The following is a 15,281-nucleotide window of genomic DNA, read 5'->3' as shown; positions in this document are numbered from 1 at the left end:
AGGAAAACATTCTATCTAAAGCCATAATTTAATCACACAAAATTTGACTGTGTAGAAAATTCTTAGGCCACCAACATGAGCATAAAAACAATGTATAAAATCAATACAATTACATGGCAGTTTGTTTGTCTTCTATTACAAATTAATCAGTAACCCCCACCTATCAGGTTTTGTTCATATGCTTAAAATTGATTTGAAGAACCATCAGTGAATACTTAACTGGAAACTGATACAGCTAATGGCTTTTATGTATGTACTCATTAATTCCGAAAACAGGAGAGGTAGAGAAGTAATTATTATTTTCCCCTGGAAGTGGTGTAAAAAGACAGTTTGGTAGTATCCTAAAACATTTCTGGTTACTACCTTAAAGCTTAATACAAAGAAGTGCCATTCAATACAACCTCATGAAAAATCACAATGATACAAAACTCATCAACAAACATGCCTTTTTAAAGAACTTGACATTGTAAAACAGGCAAGATTTCCAAATTGTAATGACTGCCAAACTGTACAAAAGATGAAAAATATATCTTGAGTCCAATTAAATTAATGTGATGAAAAACATTGATATGCCAAAATAAACAAGCATCACAATACTAATTTCCCTGAATAATATCATAAGCCTTATGATAAAAAAAAAAAAACATTACAAAGAGGCTGTTTCAGAGGAAAAGTCATAACATTCAATCTTATAAAATATTTGCATGGATTTTTTGCTACTATCTGGCCAATCCGAAAAAGCAAAGATGATCCTCAAAATCTGAAGAATGCTTGATAATACCCATTATTCAGGTCAGAATGATTTTGAACTTAATCTATCTATGTCTTTTAAAGAGTGTTACTATTATAGCTGTGTGAGGAATCTCTACACCTAGCATCCTGTAAAATGTCGACCAAATTCTTTTTCATGTTATGTTTTGTTTCTATGTACACGTGTGTTAGTTATTAAGTCTCAGCAATTGAGAATTGGCCGGCTTCTGTCCGGTCTGAATGGGAAAGCAGAGCTGTCAGCTTCCACCTTCCCTCTGTGTGGACCGAGGGTGGCTACAGCCTGGATGACAAAAAAATGTGGTTAAGATAAAGCTTGAAAATAACAATTGGATTCATAAATACTACTGACTCTTCTACCCACCTTCCTGATAGCGGTCCAGTCCTCCAGGATGTCCAAGTCAGGAAGCATGTAGACAATATAAGGCCGTGTGAAGAGTTGAGGATCGTACAAAGATTCAATAAGCAGTTTCAATCCTTTCTAGAAGCTGAAGATGAAACGTTTGGAACAACAACAACAAACCGCCAAAAGATATCAGACACAACTGAAGGTCGTCTCCTCTTCTTATCTGGACTTAAAGCATCTCTTCTCTTTTTCCTTCCTGATAGCTCATCATTCCACAACTCTGAGAAACACAAATGTTTGATGTTGGCAAGTACTGTAGATGATTATGTGTTCCATGTTTGCATGATACCTGATGTTATATCGATGCTGTGCCTATCTTCCTCCAATCTTCTTATTTTCTCCTCTAATTCACTTTGAACTGTGTCAAACAACAGCAGCTTTTCACTCTGTCCACACATAAACAGACACACTAAAATCAGACAAATAAGCAAGAAAACTTTCCATTCATGATGAAGAATATGTAAGATGTTTAAACCTCCCAGTGTTGGCAGGCTGCCTGCATCTCACACTTGTACTTATTCTTCACAGACTCCAGGCACAATTCCTTGTAGATGCCTGACAGAAGGGATTTGGAACATGAATACAATGGCTTGTGGAAAATAGGCCTTGGTGACACATTGAGATATTACCTGCTACTTTGGTGCGGACCTGCATGTTCTCCAGCAGCACAGCCAGAGGATCCAAATATTCTGCCGCACGACCAGCTTCAACCTCTGTCAGCTTGCTATTGACCTGAGTTAAGCGTTCCCGATAAAGCCTACACACATCAAATATTTCTTTTTTACATGTACAAAATCCAAATGGTTCCTCTTGACAACAACAAAAAAAGTTTCTTACTGGTCTTTGAGATCTGTGAACTGTTTTTCTAGAGTTGTCATTTCATCTAAACACTCCATTCTTCTTCGCTCGCAATCTTCCTCATCCATTTCTGAGGGGGAAAACAGCAGTTCGGTGAATAAGTGGTTAGTAGTGCATCGGCCCCGCAGTTCTGTGACCTTCCTGTAGGGAGTTTGCATGTTCTCCCTGAACATGCATGGGTTTTCTCTGGGTACTTCATTTCCTCCCCCATCCCAAAAGCATGTATTGTAGGTTGGTTGAACACTAAATTTGCCCCTAGGTTTGAGTATGAGTGAATGGTTGTGCAATGAGTTTGAAAAATCAAGTGGTATTTTGTAACTATTCATTTATAACTGTTCTTGAAAGTCTCACCAGAGCTGTCTCCATCTTCAGAAACAGAGGAGGTTTCAGAATCCTCTTCCTCTGAAGTCGATCCATCTTGGTCTTGATCTTCTACCTCCATCTCTTCTGCTGTGCTCTCTTTTTTCTCCCGATCACGATGGACTGGCATGGCAGCAAATTCCCTCTGCTAGAATGGACGAATTCGATTAATTAATTAGAAAAGCAGCAGTTGACCCATGGCAAGATCTCAAAGTTGTAATAATATTGCCACATGATTGCGTGTTTTAGAGGGTTGCTTGTGTTGATTTTTCCCTCACAAAACTTAGTACAAATATAATAAATATTGATTTCCAAATATCCATACGCACGTATTGAAAATCGCACAATATGTTGCAGGCAAAAAAAGACGCGTAACACTTATTAGCCTTTTAGCACCATCAAAAATACAGCTCTTAGCTCAAGTTGGCCTGACGCATATTTCGATACCAAAATAAAATGCATACACATTTACTACACAGTAGATCCAATATTTTGGGAATTAATAAACTTATTTCTTCTAACCTTTAGCGCCACCACAGAGCAAAAGACATGCTAAAAACAAACCTCTTTGGGGTGAGGTTAGAACTATTGGGAAATGTAGTTTTCTAACTAAAATGACGTCGCGTCCGCTTTAAAAATCGAGCATTGTCGTCACTACGTTACCCAGAATTCCACAGTGCCTCGAGGCGGTCGAAAGGTGTTGAGCCACTGAGAAAAGCGTTATTTTGTCTCCCACATAAAAATAAATTGTAGCACAATTCCCCCTCAATACACAAACGCGTTCACAATAAAACAAGAAATGTCACTTATTGTATTTGTTTTAAATATCTATGAAGTTGATTAGTTTGTTTCCCCTCCCTTCTCCGCCATGATGTTTGCTATGAGTAAGGCTCGGAGGTAGCTAGCTTTACACAGTAGCTAGACGAGCCTTGAGGCTGCAGACTGTTGTGCAAAGGAGATGAGATGGATGGTCCAACTACAATGAGGCTTTATGTAAATAAATCGTGTCCCCCTGGACACGTTTTGTCAATATTTCGCACCAGTGAACACATCGGAGGGTATTGTGAGTGATTGATTCAGGCAAGAAGAGATCTTTAGTTTTGATTTGAAGATTAACGCTAGCCGAAGCAGTCTAAATTGCTACCTTTAAGAGCTAACACTTCCTCGCTGTCTGTAATTGACTTTTGGAGTCTCCAGCCTCAGGAATGTTTTCCAAAAAGCCTCATGGGGACGTGAGAAAATCCACACAGAAAGTGTTGGATCCAAAGAAGGATGTCTTAACGAGGCTCAAACATCTCAGAATAGTCATAGGTGAGTTCAATATCCTTGTTGATCTGCTAACGTTCATGATTATTTTGGAATGTCACAAGTAAAAAAATCAGATCAATTAAATCAGCTAAGAACATTTGAATAGTTAGAGTTTATATTGAGCAAATATGACATTTTTGACAAGATCCATTTCAAACAGTGGTTGTTTTGATTATTTTTTAAACATGGTATAAGTCTGTCACCCCATGTGAACATTTCTAACTCAAATATGTATACTACGATTATTTTAGGGATGAATATATTTTATTTTCACCATGCAGCAATCATGTTCAAATTCAATTGGCAGCCATTGATGACAACAAATGTCCGATTCATTTAAACTTGTTTAGGGACACTTGTTTAGTTTTGGCAGCATTTGAACAAATGTTCATTCACTGTCATCCTTACCAGTTCAATTGGAACAGTGACAAGTTCTTTAAAATTCACAGTAGAAGGATGAGGACTTGCATGGCTGGATGTCTGTCATCATCAATGGCACTGAAAGAGTTAACAAAATTTAGAAGCTTCCACATAGAAGTCAAGAAAAATAAATATGTTTTGGGGGCTAGTGTCATGCAATGCAAATCAAAGTATTTTCTTTTGGGGTGTGTCTTATTGTCAGTTTTTTAGGGGGCGGGGTATTGTATCATGTACGGATTGTGATAACGCTTGATTATCGTATCATGTTTAAAAGTATCATTAGAGTGAGGCTATAATAGTACAAAAACATCTAAACACCATCTTTAAAAAAATACAGTGCATACCCCCACCATTCCTACTGACTGGAGAGGAAAACAACTTCTAGTTATTTCTCTTGGTTTCCTGTACAGTAGCCCAATTTCCTGTTTCCATTGTTAAAGCTCACGCTCTCACTGGGCAGAGAGGTGTGTCTGCCCTGACTGTTTAGGGAACACAAGACTACTTAAAATAAAGCACACAAGGTTGTACTGCAAATGCTTCAGAAGAACCACAACTGTTCAATATTATCAATAAATTACATTACCACCGCATGTGTGGGACAAAATTGCCATTGGCATAATATGTTATGGTACTTTCTCAAACCATGCATGTTATTGTAGGCACACAAAAATTCATAGCCACTTTGCTTACCTTTGGGCTTTAATGAAGCATTTTGTGGAGCCATTGATTTAAAGTCATAGGTGGAGAATGATGTTTTTGTATAAAGAAGTTTAACTACTACAGTCTTCCCTCGATTATCGCCAATGTACTTCTTTATGATTTTTCTTCTGCTATTAATTATTAAAAGACATTTTTTAAAGTTCACAAAAAAATTGAAAATCCACGCTCAGGCGTCCTCGGTTCAAATCCAGGTCACGAATTTATTTTTTAAGTAGAGATTCCAATATATATTCTAAATGATCTAGCCAACTCTATTAAGAATAATGTGCTTATGACTTGGTTTCTGTGAAAATGAAAATTTGTTATTTTATTTTCCAGAAAATGCAGAGCCACCAGAGCTGAAACAGTTCTTTGACCTCAATTACTCCCATATATATTATGTTTTCTTTGAGAACTTTGTCACCATTGAGCTTAGCCTCAAGCAAAAAGGTGAGTTGGAATTCATTACTATTGTATTGTTACCATTTTCAATGTATAACTGAATCAGTAATTCACAATCATAGAATATGAAGATTCATAAAATCATGTCCCTATTTTAGGTCACAAGTCTCAGAGGGAGGAACTGGACTCAATTCTCTTCATTTTCGAGGTACATCACTAATATGTTCTATTATTTAGCAGCTTGTATGAATTATTCATGATTGGCCAATGTTGCGGTGGCCCGGCGGCCAAGTGGTTAACGTGTCAGCCTCACAAATTTGGGTGTTGAGGGTTCGATCCCAAGTGGGTCCTCAGTGTGTGGTGTTTGCGTGTTCTCTCTGAGCTTGTGTGGGTTTTCTCCGGGTGCTCCACTTTCCATAGACATGCATGGTAGACTGGTTGAAGACCTTAAATTGTCTCTATATAGTATGAGTGTAAGCGTGAGTGGTTGTCCATCTCCTTGTGCCCTGCGATTGGCTGGCCAGCAATTCAGGGTCCCCCCCCCCACCCCTGCCTGATACCCGAGGTGAACTGTGATAGCCTCAAGCACCCCCTGTGATCCTTGTGAGGAAAAGTGGTTCAGAAAATGAACGAATAGTCAAAGTGGTGACTATTCAAAACAATTGAACGAATGTATTACCCTAATTTTTTTTTCCTGTTTATTTCTTCTTCAGAAAATTCTCCAGCTCCTGCCAGAGAGGATCCAGAGTCGATGGCAGTTCCACAGCATCGGTAACAGACCCATCTGTTGAACTCTTATACAAAATGCAATACACCTGTTCCTATATCTAAACTGTGACATCATCACCCAGTATTATTTATTGGTTACATCTTTCACTTTCAGGACTGATCCTGAAGAAATTGTTGCACACTGGTAACTCTTTGAAGGTGCTTTATTTCCATATTACTCCCAATTACTAAGATGATGTTCTTTCATTTGGTAATGTTAGCAAATGACACTCATATAACACTTGCTTCTTCTCTACAATGCAGATCCGCCGGGAAGGTTTGCGCTTGTTCCTGTTGTGGATGCAGGCGTTACAGAGTAATGCTCAACGAGAGCAACTCTGCATGTTTGCCTGTCTAATTCCTGGCTTTCCGGCTCCACTCTGCCATGGGACTCCACGCACTTTAGACACACTAATTAACCCACCATTGAGTTTAACTGAGAGTAAGTCAAAGGGAGTTGTCGTGGCGAATACTCGCATGTTGATTTGCCATTTGATATTTAACAATGTGGTCTAAATTTTGTATTCAAAGTAAACTGTTTTTGTCTTGGTGCTACATAAATACAACCATTTTCATTATTATTAGTTCATTAACATGCGTCATTGAATTGCCAAAATTATTTTTACTGTCCTTTCTTATTTGAATGAAGGTTTTTTTATGTGAGATCATTTCTAAATTCTTTTTTTTTCAGCTCAAGTAACCCCTGAAGAGATTACCCCACTGGTACATCCCCAGTCTGGTGACAAGAACCAGGAGGACCTTACTGCTTACTTCTTGGAAGCACTATTGAAATACATGGTAAACCAGGTATTATCAGTATTTCTAACTAACACAACTAACAACATAATCACAACCCATGACATTTCTTTATTTACTAAATTCTACTTTATGAAAATGTTAGTCATAATAGTCACTTTTGAGGACGACGATAGTCTGAAATCATCGGCATGACAATGAAAGCTAATGTTACGTTTGCGGATTACAATTTATTGAATTTATTTATGAACAATGAAATTCATCAGTTTGCCAACCTGTCCCATTGCTTGAGCCACAGTGGCCTATGTTGTCTTTTTTCAGGTGTTATCTTTTTAATTCATTGCCCACTTTTGATAGTGATAGACCTCCAATCCATGGTAGCAGCAAATTAACGAGCATTCACTACCTTCTCAGCTTTTTCAAATTTCACCTTTACTGTTGCAATCTTCAATGGTCTTTTTATTTTGCGTTTTCTATCTTGATCTCATTCTCACTCAAGCTTCAATTGACCATAGATTTATTTTTGTTATTCAAAATAATCCTAATTTTTGTTTTCCAACCAGGCGAAGTCTCTGGAGTGGCGTTGTAAAGAGAACCATGAACGTGGCTTCAGCTTTCTTTTTGATCACTTTAAGAAGTTTTACCTTCACCACATCTTTCCCAACTTTGCTTTTGAAACCAGCCTCTACAACCCTATACTAGGTGGGTCAATGTAACGCTTTTGGTATGAACTAACATCAGAGCTGCTAACTTATCTAATTTCATTATGCTGTACTTTTTCAATAGTTTACAAAAACACCATATTTCAATTGATGTAAAAACATGATAGTAACAGTTTGATTTCAATGAACTGACATTATTTGATTACTTTTTTTTTTAAATATTATATCGATTTCAGGAGTACTCTTGCCTCATTTCCGGAGTTTTTCTGAAGTGAATCGCATTCCGGAAATGGGGCAAGAGTACTGAGATTGGCAGCTCAGTAAAATGCAGAAAGCTTAAACACATACTTTTCTTCACAGATGTCCCTCCAATGCGCCCCAAACCCTATTACAGTGTGGTGCGCAGAGAGCAGGATGGTGGCGAAGTTATTTATTGTACTAAGGAAAGTTTCCTTCAGGCCCGAGTCATCTTCATCCGCTGGCTGGTTTCCTTTTGGCTGGAGCCACGGCCCAACACGCAAACACTGATTCCAGGGACAGAAGGGGAAAACATCCCAAAGAACATACAGGTGATTAACAAATTGAAAGTTAAAATGGAAAATTCATTTTCTTTGGGTTTAACATCGAAGGATGTTGGTAATTATGGTTAGTCTTTGGAAGGCCTGAATTAATAGGGTCCGTCTGGTTCAGGATGCTGGATATTGTTATAAAACTCCTCGTATTGGCCAGCGAGCTCCGTCACCGCGTACACCACTCATGGAAAAAATGCAATGCTCTGCCCACTGCTCGTAGAGATTTTTACACGAGGGAAATGCGGCGAGAAACCATAAGCAGCCTCTTGTGTCTCGTATGCTCGTATCTCAAAATTTGTCTCGTATCTCAAGGTACATTTTTGCCCGAAATTTTACTCGTATCTCAAATTCTTTGTACGTCAGGGCACTTGCATGTTAAGGTATTACTGTCTACAAAACCTTGAAGAAGGCAATTCAATAGAAAAACCCTAAATGTCTAGGTCAGCAATAGTTTTGTAAGTTACTGTTTATAAATTAAGTTGAACCCATGCAGTGTAAATCCAGATGACTCTAGATACATTCCGACTTCCGATTTATGACGTGAAACAAACATATATCAAGATATCAAAAATATAATAATGCCTTTACACAATATCTTTTTTTTTTCTCCAGCGAGCTGCCGCTGGGCTTGCTGCTCGTTCAGCTGGCAGCTCAGATGAAGGCTCTGTCTCTGGTATACGGTCAGACAACCATCTTGAAGGGAGCGGGAATTTTTCTGGTCCAGGGGGCGGAAGCATTGGTCTAGTTGGCAGTAGCGGCCCAATGGGGGAATCGGAGCAATGCCACTCCAACACATCTACTTTAACAGAGCGGGAGCCCAGCTCCTCTTCACTCTGCTCTATGGATGAAGAACAGCTGACAGACATGGAGGTGGTGAGAAGAGTCTTGACCAGCTCCAGAACCAGCATCAACTTCATCACTGAGATCTTCAGACAGGTGAAGGAGGAGCATTGTTATCAACAGTTGAGAATGTTAGATAATACTACTGAGCTTATTCATGAATATAGTAAAGATGCATTATGACATATTGATGGTTGGAACTTCTCTATCTATCATTGCAGGCATTTCTCCTTCCAATGTGTGAAGCTGCAGCAATGCGGAAAGTGGTCCGTGTTTATCAAGAGTGGATTTCTATGGAAGACAAGCCTGTATTTATGAAGGAGCCAGAGGAAGGCCTCTATCCAAAAGCAACAGCCAGTAGTATGGACACTGGCTCGGATAAGGATGATGAGGTGACCGCTACCACAAAATAATTCAATGTCTTAATGGGAGATATACATCGATATGATAATTATTCATTCCAATTCTTTGAATTGAAGTGTTGCATCGGATGGTCATTTAAAAAAAAAAATGAAAAAATGGCTGAAAATTCTTTTAACTGTACAATGTAATGCTTTACTTTTATTGGAGAAGGCCATCATTGAGTAAAAGCCATATGTTTAGTTTCTTTATCTTTGATCATGTATTTTTAACTGACTTTATGTATTTTCTCTTTTTCTCTTAAGGGAATAAATAAAATGATTGATAGTGAATTATTGGAATATAGCGTTCATGCCGGAGTTCCGACTACACTACAGGTATTTTATCCAATTAACATTATACTGATGACATTTTCTTGAAGTACTTTGATGAATTGTTCTTGCTGGATCCACTTATTACATTTATGTTGTCCTTATAGGTATTTATTACCCATTCCTCCAATGTATTTTTAATGGAGCCAGCCAACGATATCAAGTTCCTTTTAGAGGAGCATGTTGACATGTGCAAGCGAGTATTAAACATCTATCGCAGCCTTGTCATGCATGAGACGATGGACCAGAAAACATGGTAAGGACACAAGACAAGATGGACACACTGTCCTCACTTGCTTTTTTTTGTGCAATAAGTAAATGAAATAGGAGTTCCCTGGAAACAAAACCAATGAATAAATACATAACCTTGATTCATTTTGTCAAATTACATGTCTGGAGAATGTGCATCCATCAAACCTACTTGCTTCCCTGCTTAAAAATACATGTAAACATATGTATTCTCCCTTTGATGTAGGGAGCAGATCTTACTTGTTTTATTACGAGTGACAGAGTCAGTAATGAAGAGACCTCCATCCATCATGCCTCAAGGAAAGAAGAACAACACATTGTCAGGAAGGCTGGCTGGTCCAATCTTTCAGGTACTGTATACAATTCTTGCTGGAGACCAAAGGGAGGGCCCATACGTAGTTGGCATATATTTAGGGTGACAATAGTATACTACTTTTCTTGGCCACACGTCACCAGAAATGTTATTGTCATAGGGTAAATTCGATTTATATCTTTTTTATTCAACATTCCTCTTTTGTAAGACGATCTTGACAATACTTCACTCTTTTTACAGACATTGATTGTAGCCTGGATTAAAGGAAATTTAAATGTCTACATAAGCAGGGAACTATGGGATGATCTCCTCTCAGTTCTTTCTTCTCTTACCTCCTGGGAGGAATTGGTAACTGAATGGTCTCTCACAATGGAAACTCTCACAAAGGTAAAAGAAAAAAAAATCCAACCTATTAATCATTGAACAAGTGGTCTGGTGGGGAGTGCTCAGTTAGCGCATCAGCATCACATTTCTGAATACTGATCCTGGTGCCTATAGTTGGCTGGGGTAGGCTTCAGCACCCCCCCGTGCAATGGAAAATCAATCCATGAATGACTAATTATTGAACACAAACTATTATGTTGTATCATCATTTTCACACTGGTGCTACCTTTCAAGCTTGTTTTCCTGTGGTCTAGGTGTTGGCCAGGAACCTGTACACCGTTGATTTGAACGAACTACCCCTCGACAAGCTCAGTGAACAAAAACAGAAGAAACATAAAGGAAAAGGTTAGTTTATCAAAGGAAGAATTAACAAAAATGTGTGCCTCGACACCTGCCCTAATTTTTTTAATAACAAATGGATGCCACAAGATGTCCCTAAAACACTACTTTCAATGTCGCCTTTCGTCAAATAAAAGCCACCGTTTACTTGAATGTACTTTTATTTGTATCAAGATGGCGCCAAACCCCTTTTAATATAATTTTGTGCCATTTTACGGGTTAGGGCCTTTTTTTAAAATTATTTCAATGATTTTCTTTTCTTATTAGCCTAGTCTCATTTCTCATTGCTTCAATTGACCTTATTACTACTAGGTAGTGTAAACTGCATTTTCCTGACCTAGTGTTAAGCATGTACTATTATGTACTTATGATACTCTCTCAATATTTCAGGTATAGGCTCAGAAGGCCAACGCCACATAGTGGATCGTTCTTTCTCTAAAGGTTGGAGTAGAGACCAACCAGGTCAGGCAGCTGCCATGAGACAACGCAGTGCCACTACGGCTGGTTCGCCAGGTATTGAGAAGGCCCGAAGCATTGTCCGCCAAAAGACAGTTGGTGAGTACCTTGTCTAAGGTCACCCTCGTTCTAAACTTTGGCTGTGTTTAGAGTCATTGCAGAGATTTCCAGGCCTTTGATTTGCAAAAGTTAGTGAGGATAAAGCGGTTCAGAAAAGGAGAGCTGAGATACACATGTCGATGAAACAATGACAAATATTTTGTTCATTAAACACTTCAGATTCATCTTGCTAATGAATAATTCACATCTCACAATGTACAGGTGTTTAAATAGCGTGATTTCTATTTCCATCCCCAAAATTTGGGATTTAGTGTAAGCCCTGAGTCTAACTAAGCAAATTTGTATTTGGTTATGGAAGTTTGGTAAGTACAATGGTGCAGGTGAGTGCACTGGACCCTCATTGTAGGTTTCCTGAGTACTTTCTGGTGGTCTTGTTCTGTGCCTAAAAGGTGAGTCCAGCGGGCCCCACAGCTGCAGAAATCTGCCAAATTCAATTCCAACATTATTTTTGGGAAATGACTCACTAGCATCTGGCCTGCCAACAGCTCTTGTCGGATTTAGTTGAGATTTTCTGTGATGATAGAGGCATGCCAACACTTTCTTGCAGGGTGAGGCACAGTGGCGGAACAAATCTTAACTGGGTCTAGATATGATGTGTCTGACCTGAGGCCCTTTGGAGTTTACTGGGGAGGTTGGCTTGGGGTGGGTGGTATATCAAAAAGAGCGAGGCCCGCTACTGCAATGGTCCCATTGCTCCAACTACCCACTGAACGTCCCGTGTCGTGTCTGCATTAGATTGATTGGGGTCGGCAGATTTTGCCAAGTGTGATACGTTGACTGGCTTCAACACACCATGGAAGCTCTGTGTATTATCACACATGCTTTCATTAGCCCCAACCACTCACCCAAATGCCCCCCCCCCCCCACCCCCCATTTGCTCTGCAGACCCAGGCCTCCTCGAGGGTCGCCTCGTACAACTGCCCCTAGTTAGGGACACTATTCCATGTGGTGTGTCAGCATGTTCAAAGTATACTGGGCTCTTTTGAAGATAATTTTGTACTAAGGTTTTCAAACCAGCTATTATGTAGCCCTCATCTTCCTTTTTTCTTCATCTCACTTTTTTCTTTTCTATTTCTTTTCTTCATCTTACCACACCCCTTTGACACTCGCACTTTTTGAAGCACCTTTTCAACTTTCCTCACCGGTTTGGTTTTTATTTCTTCTACTATTGGACCTTCCTCTTCAGCCCTGCGTAGCTGTTCTACAGGGGACTCTCTGCTGTCCTCAGCCTTTATCCGCAGTGCCAAGAGTGCTCCTGCTCTGGCCCCGCCTCTTCCTGTACTCCTTCACCACCACCACCACCACCCTTTATTACCCCCCCTCGCTGACCAACTGGCAGGTACACTCTCTTTGCACTTCCCGTCTGCCTGCTTTATGCCTGCTGTGTGCCTGAAGTCTTCACACATCTCTCTGACGAACATATGCTTGTATAGATTTTCTCACCTTTACAAACTGATCCCAGTCTGTGAAGAATCATATAATATGTTTCATCTTTTTCACCTGTTTCGCCATCTAGTTTCGAGGACTTTGTTGGTTTACAAATGCCATCTCTCTCCTCATTCTGCCTGAACATGGTGCATGTTCATATGTGAAATTAGATTTTTTTTTTGTACTCTGTATTTATTGAATGTTTTGGTTTATTTCTAACTGTAACTTAAGTGATACTGCTTTAGAGCTAATATAATCGTTTTTTTAGAGTGGTTTGATTTGCCGGATGACTCTCCCATTTTCCGCCATTGACGGTAGTAGACATTCAATTCAATTGGGAGGGCTGGAAATGATTGTTCATTGAAAGAATTCAAGTTCAAGAACTTCTAACATATTGACTACTGTTGACAGCCATAGACATCAATTCATCCAATTGATGTGTGACGGTTGACAGTAAATGAACAAATGTTTGCTGCCAACCTTCCAATTCAAAAGGTTTGGACATCTACTGGTTATAAACATTTGAATTCACTAAAGAAAATCTTCAATGTCATTTTTTTTGTTTTTTTGTTTTGTATTAAATACACTAATCTATGAACACATTTCACAGACCTCGAAGACCCGCCAATCATGGTGACATCCCGCTCATCTCGAATGCGCCACTCCTCCCAGAGCGAGGAGAACCCGCCAACTTCTTGTTCAGAGGTGTTCCAGAGTGTGGCCTGTGAAGCGGATAACCCGCCCCCTGCATCACTTGCAAGGAGCAGCAGTGCCTCTGACATCATGGAGCCCTTTATCGCCGAGCGGGTCAAAGGTGAAGACCCACAGGGGGATCCCAGTACAATTATAAAAGCCTGTCACCCCACTGCTACCACCTTAGTTGCAAACAATAGCCATGCAGCTCAGCAAACCCCATGTCCTTTCCACTCCTCCTCTCCTACCCCCTTTTCACTCCGCAATGGTGTTGTTACATCAGGGGGACTAGAAGATGTAAGTGAGTATGATCACATTGGCTGTCCAGGCCAAAGATCCAGTTCTGACTGGGTAAGCGATTGGGATTCTGCCTTTAATTTTTCTGCCGATAAGGAGAGTGATGTAGCGGAGAATGAAGTAGGCTCTGTAACAAATGAGGATGATTTGTTCTCCTCAATTAGGGACTATCTCACCAACAAAGCAATGGAGAAAAATGGGGCAGTGAGCTTAGCAACTGGTCATCATCCTTTAGAAAATGATGTTCAAACTTCTGTAACATTTCAAACCGATTCAACCACTGGTGAAACAGAATTCATGCGAGAAACACAGAAGGTGGTTGACAAACAGATTTCCAAGGAAGATAGGCAGGTAAGTAATTCAGTTAGACACAGTAGTGTTGAATCAACAGAGGAGATTGAGGCAGATCAGCGCAGTATCTATGAATGTCTTGAAATGCAGTGTCAATGGCCCACGTTTGGTGTGAAAGAGAGCTTTGAAGGACACAATGCTGAGAAGGAAAAAGGTGAAGAAGGAAATACCACAGGAGGAGCAGATTGGGGAGGAAAATGTGACAACTGGAGGGAAATGGGAGGAGATAAAAGAGAAGATAAAGACATTGCCACAAACAAAAAGTCCTGTTTAATGAAAGCAGACCCTAAGGCAGCAGAAACTAGCAGTGAGACAATTTGTACTCACCAACATTCAGATTCAGCCAAGCCCAAGATGAGCCGTAACCCCAAAAAGCCTCACTCTGGTGGTGTCCATGTTAGCTTCAGGCCTTCCACTGAATCAGTCCAGTTCCACAACCCCCTTGAGACCAAAGAAGCCCACTGGAAAGCAAGACTTCGTCGGCTCAGTCACTTTCATACACACAGCCACTCAGCTGGTGAGCGCTCTGGAACAGGGGGGAAGCAGGGAGCAGGAAATACAGGTAAGTTTGCCTCTGGGACTGCTATTGGTCACAAAGTAGTGGGCCATGAACGAGTGGCAGTGGATGCCACTGTGGCTCAAAGTACGGCAGGTATTGTTGGCACTGGAGCAGGAGACAAGGACAAACAGCATCCAGGATCATATGTTGGATCCAATTCTGTGCATGAGACACACTTTGAGGTCTTACCAAGCACTTCTGCCCCGTCATCGGGCATGCGAGGACGATTGGGACGGTCTGCTTTGCGTTCTCGGGCTTCCCGCTCTCGCTCCCAGGAGCCCGGCAGCTCTGTCTCCCGACACCACCAAGGGGCTCTTCTTGGTGGTGTGTATAAGACTGTGGTTCACGCATTATCCACCAAACCCCGTCCTCGAGGTCAGGGGTCATCCCAAGGCTCATCGCCACAGCGGCAAGGGCGGGCTGCAATGGGGGATGCGTCATTAAGAGACCTCTACTCCCATGTCCTCGGCTACTTTGGACGGAAGTCTTCCACGGCAGGTGAGGATCGCAATGGACAAAGTGCTCACAACGGGCACAACAAC

General features: G+C 40.5%; 2 protein-coding genes across 13 annotated transcripts in view; one reads left to right on the top strand and one right to left on the bottom strand.

The window, feature by feature from the left end:
- Positions 1 to 250: 250 nt before the first annotated feature.
- Positions 251 to 4,245, bottom strand: brms1la (BRMS1 like transcriptional repressor a). 4 transcript variants are annotated; one of them, XM_077731833.1, is made up of 9 exons: positions 4,109 to 4,245; positions 2,384 to 2,540; positions 2,012 to 2,102; positions 1,804 to 1,931; positions 1,650 to 1,729; positions 1,464 to 1,560; positions 1,305 to 1,394; positions 1,133 to 1,197; positions 251 to 1,051 (listed from the first exon to the last, which is right to left on the bottom strand). In XM_077731833.1, the coding sequence occupies exons 2-9, from the start codon at positions 2,520 to 2,522 to the stop codon at positions 953 to 955; spliced, it is 789 nt and encodes a 262-aa protein (XP_077587959.1). In that variant the 5' UTR covers positions 2,523 to 2,540; positions 4,109 to 4,245; the 3' UTR covers positions 251 to 952. The 4 variants fall into 4 exon arrangements, with proteins under 4 accessions (XP_077587959.1, XP_077587958.1, XP_077587956.1 ...); XM_077731832.1 differs by lacking the exon at positions 4,109 to 4,245 and adding an exon at positions 3,056 to 3,257; XM_077731830.1 differs by lacking the exon at positions 4,109 to 4,245 and adding an exon at positions 2,915 to 3,032.
- ralgapa1 (Ral GTPase activating protein catalytic subunit alpha 1) overlaps positions 3,046 to 15,281 on the top strand; it is a 42,258-nt gene continuing 30,022 nt past the window's right edge. For 4 of the 9 annotated variants that reach the window (XM_077731812.1, XM_077731815.1, XM_077731817.1 and 1 more), the window contains exons 1-19: positions 3,049 to 3,703; positions 5,159 to 5,269; positions 5,380 to 5,429; positions 5,935 to 5,992; positions 6,105 to 6,148; positions 6,254 to 6,431; positions 6,681 to 6,796; positions 7,309 to 7,447; positions 7,768 to 7,976; positions 8,592 to 8,915; positions 9,041 to 9,211; positions 9,485 to 9,556; positions 9,658 to 9,806; positions 10,026 to 10,149; positions 10,353 to 10,499; positions 10,751 to 10,841; positions 11,226 to 11,390; positions 12,598 to 12,750; positions 13,450 to 13,653. In XM_077731812.1, coding sequence (XP_077587938.1) covers positions 3,598 to 3,703; positions 5,159 to 5,269; positions 5,380 to 5,429; positions 5,935 to 5,992; positions 6,105 to 6,148; positions 6,254 to 6,431; positions 6,681 to 6,796; positions 7,309 to 7,447; positions 7,768 to 7,976; positions 8,592 to 8,915; positions 9,041 to 9,211; positions 9,485 to 9,556; positions 9,658 to 9,806; positions 10,026 to 10,149; positions 10,353 to 10,499; positions 10,751 to 10,841; positions 11,226 to 11,390; positions 12,598 to 12,750; positions 13,450 to 13,653 — 2,611 coding nt within the window. In that variant the 5' untranslated portion in view covers positions 3,049 to 3,597. Of the gene's footprint in view, positions 3,704 to 5,158; positions 5,270 to 5,379; positions 5,430 to 5,934; positions 5,993 to 6,104; positions 6,149 to 6,253; positions 6,432 to 6,680; positions 6,797 to 7,308; positions 7,448 to 7,767; positions 7,977 to 8,591; positions 8,916 to 9,040; positions 9,212 to 9,484; positions 9,557 to 9,657; positions 9,807 to 10,025; positions 10,150 to 10,352; positions 10,500 to 10,750; positions 10,842 to 11,225; positions 11,391 to 12,597; positions 12,751 to 13,449; positions 15,238 to 15,281 lie in introns of all 9 variants that reach the window. The other 5 variants (XM_077731820.1, XM_077731814.1, XM_077731811.1 and 2 more) reach the window with 4 other exon arrangements.

Source organism: Stigmatopora nigra, chromosome 13, assembly GCF_051989575.1.
Source record: "Stigmatopora nigra isolate UIUO_SnigA chromosome 13, RoL_Snig_1.1, whole genome shotgun sequence".
NCBI lineage: Eukaryota > Metazoa > Chordata > Actinopteri > Syngnathiformes > Syngnathidae > Stigmatopora > Stigmatopora nigra.
This window is presented reverse-complemented; position numbering and strand designations above follow the sequence as displayed.

What these genes read in the sequence shown, in the direction of transcription:
- brms1la (XM_077731833.1), bottom strand. Translation starts at nt 2,522, where the DNA reads ATGCCAGTCCATCGTGATCGGGAGAAAAAAGAGAGCACAGCAGAAGAG. An exon ending in CAGCCTGCCAACACTGGGAG is followed by an intron (nt 1,561 to 1,649) that starts GTTTAAACATCT and finishes ATGTGTGGACAG; the next exon opens with AGTGAAAAGCTGCTGTTGTT. An exon ending in ACGACCTTCAGTTGTGTCTG is followed by an intron (nt 1,198 to 1,304) that starts ATATCTTTTGGC and finishes AACTCTTCACAC; the next exon opens with GGCCTTATATTGTCTACATG.